This window comes from Pyxicephalus adspersus, chromosome 12 (assembly GCF_032062135.1).
Source record: "Pyxicephalus adspersus chromosome 12, UCB_Pads_2.0, whole genome shotgun sequence".
Classification (NCBI taxonomy): domain Eukaryota; kingdom Metazoa; phylum Chordata; class Amphibia; order Anura; family Pyxicephalidae; genus Pyxicephalus; species Pyxicephalus adspersus.
In genome coordinates this window covers 41,628,036-41,638,840 of record NC_092869.1, presented here as the reverse complement: position 1 = coordinate 41,638,840, position 10,805 = coordinate 41,628,036, and the positions used below count along the sequence as shown (strand labels likewise).

The 10,805-nt window shown below is 44.1% G+C and overlaps 1 protein-coding gene across 1 annotated transcript in view; it reads right to left on the bottom strand.

Annotated features, from left to right (window-relative positions):
• YY1 (YY1 transcription factor) overlaps window positions 1–10,433 on the bottom strand; it is a gene marked incomplete in the record, with an annotated part of 15,531 nt that extends 5,098 nt beyond the window's left edge. The window contains 2 exon segments of the mRNA XM_072429096.1: window positions 1,190–1,352; window positions 9,308–10,433. Of these exon segments, the coding sequence (XP_072285197.1) occupies window positions 1,190–1,352; window positions 9,308–9,854 (710 nt within the window).
• Between the last annotated feature and the right edge of the window lie 372 nt (window positions 10,434–10,805).

Here is a 10,805-nt window from a genome sequence, read left to right as displayed (position 1 = left end):
ATAAACAGTAACTGTCCTTAGAACAGACAAGCAGCTTCTTTTTTAGAAGGCCTAGTCATAAATACCAACATTTGAGGAACAAGGAAGACCAAGACAAAAACAATAAAACAGAAATGAAGAGGTCATTGGGTTTATAACTCATAATTTTAACATAATAGAACTCTGCAACTTTACTTAATGAGAAAAACCTTTAAAATCCTCAAAAAGGATTTCTTAGCTGCCATAACGCTTTAACAGTGAAAGGAGCAGATCAATGAATTATGAAACAGCCCTGATACACAAGCTGGACATTTCCAGGCCTTACTGTGCCTAAGTGTTCTCGCACAGCCTAAAGGCCTAAGCTAAACATTAAGACACAGGCGTCCTTTAAAATAGGAATAAATAATGTAAATTAAATTTGGTTCCATGGCCAGCAGCCTGCTCACATACATTACTCTTCAGTGTTGACTGATGGTATAGTATAGATACTTGTATAATTATTCCCCTTTCCCTCATGCAGCAGAGATCAAATAATGGCGCTTACACACGTGCAATAATCATCATTTGAAAGGTTCCTTTATGATCCTCTCCAACGAAAAAAGACTGAACGATGCATTAATGAACTCTGTACATACAGCACCATTTTGCTCTATGGGGAGGGGGAGAATATTGGAGCGGGACCCCGCTGAGCTCTCTCCCCTTCACTTTTATTATGATCGTTCGTCATCCGTGGATCCACCAGGACGGTCATTGGAGCGACGGACAACGAGCACTGTACACACGCTAGAATCTCTTCCGACATCAGCCCTGAGGCGATTATTGGACGGGAGTCTTTTGGCGTGTGTACGTAGCCTAAGGCTGCAAAAACCTATTGGCCTTTCCAATCAATCATATCCCAGCAATAACAAATTATCCACTGCCACCTTTGAGTTTTCATTATCAGATTGTTGTATGGCTCAGTCCAACCGAGTTTGAGGTGTTTTCTTACATTTGCCCTCAGGTATGTGCAATAACCGCACTTGACCATTGGTTGTTTATTCTGGCAGCTTCACGGGCCAAAATGACAAAGCCGGAAGGGGAAAGGTAAGATTCGAGAACTTCAGCAAAAGGACAGAACACCCCAGTGCAATACCATCAATGGCACTATAGCCTGAAAACAATAAACCTGCAAACATTTCCAGCTGTGTACTTTGAATCTCAGACCAATTACCTTGCAAATTCTGCCAGCTGCTTTGGATCAGACAGGTCAATGCCTGGAATTCCACCTGGGGGCAACTTCTTTCCGGTCATGTATTCCGAGTAATCAGGTGGGGAGTTTTCACCAATAATTTGTTCCTCCACCACAGTTTCATGGTCAATGTCTTTCTTATCATCTGCAACAAAACCAAAAACAAGGCAAGCATTTAGTCAAGATCAGGAATACCACTCCAGATACACATTTCATTACCGCAATTATACGTTCATATATTGGCACAGAAATTACTGTAGCAGAACTAAATCTTCATCTTTTTATGCAGCTGAAGAAAGCGCCATCTTTGCTTTAATTCACATCTACAGTTACCATGGTGCTGAACATGCGGTCAGCCATGACATCAATCATTCAACAACTAACATTAGCACATTGGCCAAGGTGACAAACTACTGAAGGCAATAAGTGAAATTTAAAATGAAGCTTTGTGTATATATAGTGAGAATGGTTTTAAAACTAAATAGGTCTGGACACCTTTCGTACACTATTGCTTGTGATATCACTCATATCCTTCCTGGTCTGTTAATTGGAGACCAGGGGGGATTTACAGTACATGATATTGACTGCTGCAGCGGTTTCCAGCCCAAGGCCTCATTCCCACTATAAGAAAGCGAGCAGATCTGCATTACACAAAACACAAAGCCACCTGCAAGACTGTCTGTTGCAAATGCTGTCCCCAATAATTACACTTAACTGGAGCAGCAGTGCATTGACACAGCGAAATGCATAAGTGGGAACATGAGATATTTTTTTTTCTATGCAATATCTGGTGGCACCGAGTATCTCACATACATGAGGCACCATGAACAGCTCTGCACATTTTTAGATTAGAGTGGCCCCATTACCTGCTCTCCAGCCCCACACGGCACTATTCAGTATCCACCCGGCTGTTTTGGGGTGTTTTTTGATGAGTTTGGTCAAAATAGAGGGGCTGCCCCTGCCTACAGCTTCTTCACACCCAGCTTAAAAAAATGCTGGGTTAAGCGCTGCTGCCCAATCTATTAAATAAGATTGCAACCCATACATAGGCTGGTCCATATTCAAGCTTCATATCACTGTCTGTATTAGTCTGTCATTTGCAATCCCTATTTAATGTACAGCGCTGCGTAATATGTTGGCGCTATATAAATCCTGTTTATTAATAATAATAATAATAAGGAATAAAATGTGAAGCAAGTTCATTTTGTTCTTTAAATGTATTTGTTTCAGTTCCTTTCCACGATTCCCCCTTACAGTGTCCTTCAGCTATACAAACATTCACTCCAACGACAACACTGCATACTACAAAACATAGGAAAGTATTTATATTCTAATTTCTTGTCAAACAGAAGTATTTGCAGTGAGCGCACCATATAAAAAGAGGTTTTGTCCGGTGGCCACAAAGACCAACTGGACACAGGTACTAAACAATATGTTTTTCTCACCCGCCAAAAGCTCCCCAAGCACTAGAAATGGAAGGCAAATAGTTCAGCATACATGGAAGTGCCGGTATCTATCAGCCAATGATGGCAGGCACAACACAAACATTTATACAAAAGGATTATAGTTTTAATTTTTTTTTGTCATTGGGTCCAAGTGCTGTAAAGGCTTTTCCTACAACTGATGTGTGAACTACAGCCAGCTGCTCTGTTATCTAATCTGCTATAGTCTATGCCACCTGCTGTTTGGTTGACAGCTGCTCTGACTATTTCATAGCCAAGACTGGGACTTCCTGTTTCAGTAATGGTATCAGCAACCCTAAAAGAGACTGTGGCCAACAAAAAATGTATTTTTGTTTTTTAAACCAAGTAAGAAATAGTTTTGCATTTCTACAATAAAAACTTGATCAGTGGGAAGCATCCTGCAGCAACATCAAAGCTTGCAGGGGAGGGAGAAATATTGGAATCTTATTTTATACCTTTGTATAATAGCTCTAACACAAGAGGATCCATCCATTCACAACTTCCCCAAGCAGACAAAGTAGATTATCAACACCAGACAGCTGCAGAAAACGAATGTTCAACCAGCATCTAGAACACATCACAATCATATCACTTAGGGCCCATTCACACTTCCCTGTTCCTGTGGATTGCATGAAGCACATTTATTGACACATACAGCAAAGAATTAGACATGCATTTTTTTCCTGACACAGCAGACCACAATGCATAATAGTGTGTTACTGTGCCAAACTCATTTCAACAGGAACAGAACATTAAAGACGTCAAGAACCCTAATGCTCAGAAACTTGCTAATGTTGAAATGCAGCTACCTACTGAACACTTATATAAGGAAAATCAGTACTGCAACTACACGGATCACAGAAAACAATAAAACCCACTGACAGGTGAAGTGAAAGCGTTTTTTTGTAAGCCAATGGCAGGGTAACGATTGCTTATGGGGAAGCATTAAGGGGGAAGGTGAAGGCTTGTCCATCTGGTCTATCCCCAGAGAAGAAACGGTTACACAAATGGCTAACAAAACATAGCATTGCAGTGTTCTCCCCAGCCCCTTTTAGCTGGGTGCACCACCTGGCACTTTTTAGTAACCACCCGGCTGTTTTTATGTAGCTACAGAAGAGTTGGCTCACAATACAGGGGATGCCACCCGCCTAAAATTTCTTCCCACCCGGCTCAAAAAAATTCCTGGGTTGAGCACTGGCATTGGTCAGAACAGAAAGATGTCTAAACTGACTTGTATGGGGCTGCATAACCACCGATCATGCTGACCCATTTCCACAGACAAAAGGTGTCTGCAATGAATACAAGAATGTCAGAACTGGGTCACGGAACAATAGAAGGTAATGGTCTGATCAATCAGGTTTCCTGGAGATGGCATGAGTTAGCTAGTTAAGCTACAGAAAAAAATGGCAGAAGAACGAGCTAAAAGAAGGTGGCAGCAGTGATTTTAAGGACCGGCTGCAAACAATTTGGTGCCAGAAACCACAAAACAATGCAACCTAAAGAAGAATAGGGAGGTGGATTTAATGTTTTGCCTCATTGAATAAAAAAAAAAAAAGCTAAAGAAACTAATATGAAAATAATTCATATCTGCGCTGTTTACATAGGGATATTAGAAGAACGCAAGACCTTTGTTAGAAGCATAGACACAGTTACACACCATATCATACTTACAATTCTATCAGAAGCACTCTGATATACAAAACATATAATAAATAACTGCATACCAATAGTAAGAAGGGAAAACTCTGATCCTATAATGCCACTTCCCATCATTTCATGTTGTAAATGATTTCTAGCTTCTGGCAACTTCTCACTTTTCCCCAAAGCTCAAAACTCCATTCACTTTTATAGCAAGTTGGTCACAACTGGAGGAGAACATGGGTCACACATGCACCCCCATTATAGTCCTGATTTAATAAAGTTCTCCAAGACTGAAGAGGATACACTTTCATCAGTGAAGCTGGGTGATCCAGCCAACCTGTAATGGATCTGGTTCAGGATTGCAAACATTTGCTAACAAAGCAAATTACTTTTAAGATGGATGGATCAATCCAGCTTCACTGATGAAAGTGTATCCCCTCCAGCCTTGAAGAGGTTTAATAAATCAGGCCCTCAATTGGGGGTGCATGTGTATTAATAAACAGGATTTATATAGCGCCAACATATTACGCAGCGCTCTACATTAAATAGGGGTTGCAAATGAGACTAATACAGACAGTGATACAGGAGGAGAGGTCCCTGCCCCTAAGGGCCTACAATCTAGTAGGTGAGGGATATGTGTGACCCATGTTCTTCTCCAGTTGTGAGTGAGAAGAGGTTACATGATGCCAGGCACCAAACATGAGACCTGTGAGCTGCATTTAAGAAAACAGAACATGCACAAATTGCACTTGGTATCCTTTTCACTGGGTGGCACACCCTTCCTGATTTTTCACACACACCTTAAAATGCATGTTTGGCCTCGGGTTTTTTTTAGAATCCGAACACTTTGAAAACAAAGGGTCTGTAGAACGAAAGAGTGGAAGGTACAAATGTTTATGTTGCACAATGAAAATACTAAAATTAATTTCAGTGCAAACACACTTTGACTGTGTGGAGTAAACGGATATGAAACATGTGAAGTGTGCGTCTGCAAAACTGCAACAAACTAGGATATCGATATTTTCCATAGACTGCTCTAAAAATGTTCACAGCTCATTAGTTTAGTGTAAATTATGAATAATGAGATGTGTGTATGTAGCCGTAATAAGTATTCTAAATATTTAAAATCTAGCTAAGCTAATAGTGAATAACAATCTTCCCCTAAGGCTATGTACACACGGTCAGATGATTCTCGTCCGATAATGACCCCAGGGCTAGTGTCAGACAAGAATATGGCGTGTGTACAGCGCTCGTCATTCATGGAAACACCCTGGCGGATCCAGAATTGATGAATGAAGAACAATCGTAATGAAAGTAAAGTGGAAAGCGCAGCAGGGTGTCGCTCCGTCGTTCTCCCCCTCCCTATAGAGCAGGACAGTGCTGTATGTACAGAGCTCTTTCATGCATCGTTCAGTCATTTGTCATTGCAAAGGATTGTGAAAGATCATTTCCAATGACAATTATTGCACGTGTGTACGTAGCCTAAGAATTCCTGTGGTCCCTAATATTGTAAATATTTTTTAATAATTATTGTGTTAGCACATTGAAAACACAGACATTTCTGCTATTGGAAAATGCCCAATAATGCTCATGGACTTTGCAATGTCCTTACACACATCACCAATGAACTCTGTGCTCACTGCTCTGCAGGCCAAGAACGAGGAATACTTCATACCAAGTAGTACAAGGCGTATCTGAATGGCCAGTGAAAGCTCTGCTCTTCTCAGTCACAAACTACTTTTTGTGAACCAACTTCGCCATGAGAGGCCTAGCGTGGCTGGCGGGAAGCTGCACAAAATCAAGCAAGAGGCAGGTGTGAACCTGCCCGTAGTTGTAAAGTTCAGAAACATTCTTTCAACAGTCAAACCAAAAAAATGACTGAATACAACTGATGCAGCAACGTTAAACCACCTGCTTCATGTACACTAATCAGCCAAGACATGAAATCCTTGAAACATAAATTGGTGATGTGGTCACAATGGCACCTGACAAGGGCCCGGTCATGTCAAGCAGCAATGGAACAGTCATTTATTGTGATGGGTTGGAAGCAGGAAACATGGGCAGGCGTAAGGGTCCGAGGGTCTGTGTGAGCAGGCGTAAGGGTCCGAGGGTCTGTGTGCGCAGGCGTAAGGGTCCGAGGGTCTGTGTGCGCAGGCGTAAGGGTCCGAGGGTCTGTGTGCGCAGGCGTAAGGGTCCGAGGGTCTGTGACAAGGCCATATTGGTCTGTGTGATTCTACAGATTTACTGAAAAACGTCACTCTGGATGACAGAAGGGAGACATAACACACAGAGCCTTGCTACATAACTGCAGATCAGTCCCAGTGCTCCATAACCGTCACCTACAATAGGTCGTGCAGCAAATAATGTTAGCCTGGCTTAATCTGTAACAGTTCACTGAAGTTCACGTGGATGGCTGTGCATCACTAAGCCGGGGAAGATGCCAGCAGGGTGGTCATTGCCACCATCTTTGATAAACAGATGCCAACTTATAAATGGAGCATATAGAGGTCAGATGGCCCGATGTCTTCTCTGTACATAAACAAAATCCTCCATGTTTTTATATCAATGAAGTAATATAAGGCACAGCTGTGAAACATTGAAGCTGCCACGGTTATCTGGTCACCCTGCCCAATATTTACTAAGCAGTGCACCCTAAAAAGTATTTCTGCACCTTCTGACAGGCATATTAGAGCACAGCATACATTATAACGCCCTGTGCACAGCTATCCGTCTCACCTCACCAGCGTGACATAGCGGCTGTGTGCACATATCAGATAATCGTCACCTGAGAAGCAGTCATGCAAGATTCTGACGTGCACTACGGTCACCCGATGCCATATTAATCTACCACAGCGAACCAATGAACAACCGCTATGCATGTCTAAGGAGGAGAGCACAGCAGGGTGCCGATCTCTCCCTCTCCATAGAACAAAACAGTGCTCGAAAGTTATTTCAAGGGTCCCCCATGTTGAAAAGTTTGAGAAGCTCTGAGCTAAGTGAATTCAGCAGCTGACCAATCGTAAGAGACCAACTCATAGCCCCGATCAGACTGGCTGATAAAGATTGAAAATATAATAAAGTCATCCTGTGTGTATGAATGATTGCATACAAAGGGTGAAATATTGCCAAACATGATAGGGACCAGATTTATGTTCCTGGAGCCCCTGGAACCATTGAAATAACTTTCAAGTCTTCTGGGAACCCCTTCTATCATTTTCATATCCACAGATCACTGTATATTAGTATAGTGGTCAGTGGGAAAAATGTCTTACATTGCTGGTCAGTGGGAAGAATGTCACCCTTACACATAGCCAAAAAGATCATTGGGGTCACTTACACTGACCGGAGAGGTGCAAACTGCTCATTGCTCAAGGAACCCCCAGCAACCTCTGCAGGTTGGCTGAGAAAGATGTTGCTAAGGGTTCCTGCAGAGGTTGCTAGGGGTTCCTTGAGCAACCCTTGATTGGATAATTGGGGCAAAATTTGCATTGGATCTGCTTGCCTATAATAAGCCTCAGTGGTGTTTGACATCTGCAATGCAATATGTGGGACTACAATAACCAGCAGGTGTATAAAACAAACAAAACAACCTGCAAATACCATAAGGAGCTGATAGGACGCTGAATATAGGGCTGATTATATATATATGCCCCACATACTTAATATATAGCGCCAACATATAACACAGCGCTGTACATTAGTGCCCTATATACTTATTACATAGCGCGAACATATAACGCAGCGCTGTACAATATTGCCTTATTCTATTTACCTTTATGTAGTGCCAACATATAACACAGCGCTGTACATTAGTGCCCTATATACTTATATAGCACCAACATATAACGCAGCGCTGTACATTAGTGCCCCACATACTTATTATTATATAGCACCAGCATATAATGCAGAGCTGTACATTGCCTCACTCTATCTTTATATAGCGCCAACCTATAACACAGCGCTGTACATTAGTGCCTCACTCCATTTATCTTTATATAGCGCCAACCTTTAACGCAGTGCTGTACATAGTGTCATTCTATTTACATGTATATAGTGCCAACATATAAAGCAGTGTTGTACATAGGCTCATTCTATTTACCTTTAGATAGTGCCAACCTATAACGCAGTGCTGTACATTAGTGCCTCATTCTATTTACCTTTATATATAGCGCCAACCTATAACGCAGTGCTGTATATTAGTGCCTCATTCTATTTACCTTTATATATAGTGCCAACATATAATGCAGTGTTGTACATGGCCTCATTCTATTTATCTTTATATAGCGCCAACATATAACGCTGCGTGGTACAATGCCTCACTCCATTTATCTTTATATAGCGCCAACAAATAACATAGGGCTGTACATAGCCTCATTCTGTTTACCTATATATAGTGCCAACCTATAATGCAGTGTTGTACATACGCTCATTCTATTTACCTTTAGATAGCACCAACATATAACACAGCGTGCTACAATGCCTCTTTCTATTTACCTGTATATAGGGCCAACATATAAAGCAGCGCTGTACATTAGTACCTCACTCTATTTACCTTTATATAGCGCCAACCTATAACGCAGCGCTGTACATTAGTACACATAGCCATTAGAATATCCTTTATAACACACGTATGGTACAACAGACATGGCGGTCGGTAAGGCCCGATATCCCCGGTGTTTCTGCCCCTCACACAGCGCAGGCCTCGCGGTTCTCATGGCGGTGGCGCCCCTCCCCCTCCTCCCTGAAGTGCGCCATTGCGGCCTAGCTCCCCCTGAATCCGGCCAAATCCTCGCGCTCGCTCCCGAGCCCCCGTCCGCCATCTTTCCCGCCGCCATCTTCCCCCGGCCCCACACACACACACATACAAATAATCGCCATGTTTTCGGGCCGCCATACTGGCTAAGCGAAGATGGCGGCGCCCAGCAGCAGCTCGGCGGACGGGGCCTCCGGGAGTGAAGGCCGCCGGGCCCCGTAAGGTTCTCTCTCCCCCCTTTACCTGAGGCCCACATGGTGACGGAGAACTCCCCCTCCAGGGTCTTGATTTGGACCTGTTTCTGCTCCCATTTCCGGGCGCTGGGCTCCGAGCCGCTGAGGTAACTCTTCTTCCCGCTCTTTTTGCCGCCGCTTTTCTTCAGGCGGCCGCCGCCCGAGCTCTTCCCGGCTACCGTCACCAAAGTCTGTTCGATGTATTCGTCGTCCCCGGTCGGAGCCGGGATGAGGATCTGGTCGTCGTAGCCGTCATCGGGCCGGAGGTCGGAGTCATCGCCGCCCACCACCTCCTCCCGGGTCTGGACCAGGATCACCTCCTGGTGGTGCGGCTGGCTCGGGTCATCGAGCGGCTGGAGGGCGATCATCGGCTGGTGGTGGTGATGATGGTGCGGGTGAGGGTCGTCGTCATCGTCCTCCTCGTCTTCGGCACCGACCACCGTCGTCTCGATGGTCTCCACCGGGATAGATTCCACTTCAATCTCATGCAGCTCCACCAGCTCGGCCGGCATCTCCGAGCCATCGGCGGCGATGTATAGCGTGTCCCCCGACGCCATGGCCAGGAGAGCCTCCTCGGCTGGCACGGCGGTCCCGGTCGCCGTTTTGGCTGTTGTTTGGGATTCTCTCGGTAAGATAGCCGGTGCTCGCCCCCCCTCCCTATTATTTTTTTTTAATAGGAGTCCCCCCCCTTCTTTCAACACAAATAGCGAGTCCGGCTAGCAAATCTCGCCGCCGCGGTCCGCTCCGGCATCATCTCGCGAGAGCAGACATTTCAACGGCCGGCCTGGGAGGCGGCGGGCGGCATCCTGAGCTTGAGGGGAGGAGGGGGCGTGGCCGCCGCGGAAAGTGGGGAGTCACGTGGGTGAAGCGCGCTCCCTCTAGTCTTGGGGGTGACGGGAGCTACCACCGGAGGCTGAATTTACTTCATTCATCTGTATTCACTTCCCTAAACACACGCCGGACGGAAATGGCGAATGACAGGTGTTTGACAGCTCCTCGTGAATATTTTTCTCTATAAACAGTCACCCGTATGAATGGTATAGGCTCCGTGCACCCCCAATGTAATAGTATAGCCTTTTTTTTTTAAATAAGCTTTATTGTTTTAGCAACATGACGAGGTGTGGGCAGTTGGACCTGGCTCATCTTCTTGTCCTCACAGCTCTTGAGTCAGGTTGGCAACTGCCATGTCTATATTAAACCATGCCAGTGTGTTATAAAGGATATTCTAATGGATGTACTAATGTACAGCACTGTGTTATATGTTGGTGCTATATAAAGGTAAATTGAGTGAGGCTATGTACAGCGTTCCATTATATGTTGGCGCTATAAAAAGATAAATAGAAAGCCGGAAACCATTGTTTTTTTTCAGGTTTAATGCATTAGTGTGGAATGGGTTGCAGCTTTTGTTGCTGGTACAATAAGCTTATGCAATAATATAGCCTTTCTCTTTTTTTTTAAATAAGCTTTATTGTTTTAGTAACATGACAAGGTGTGCACAATTGCACTTG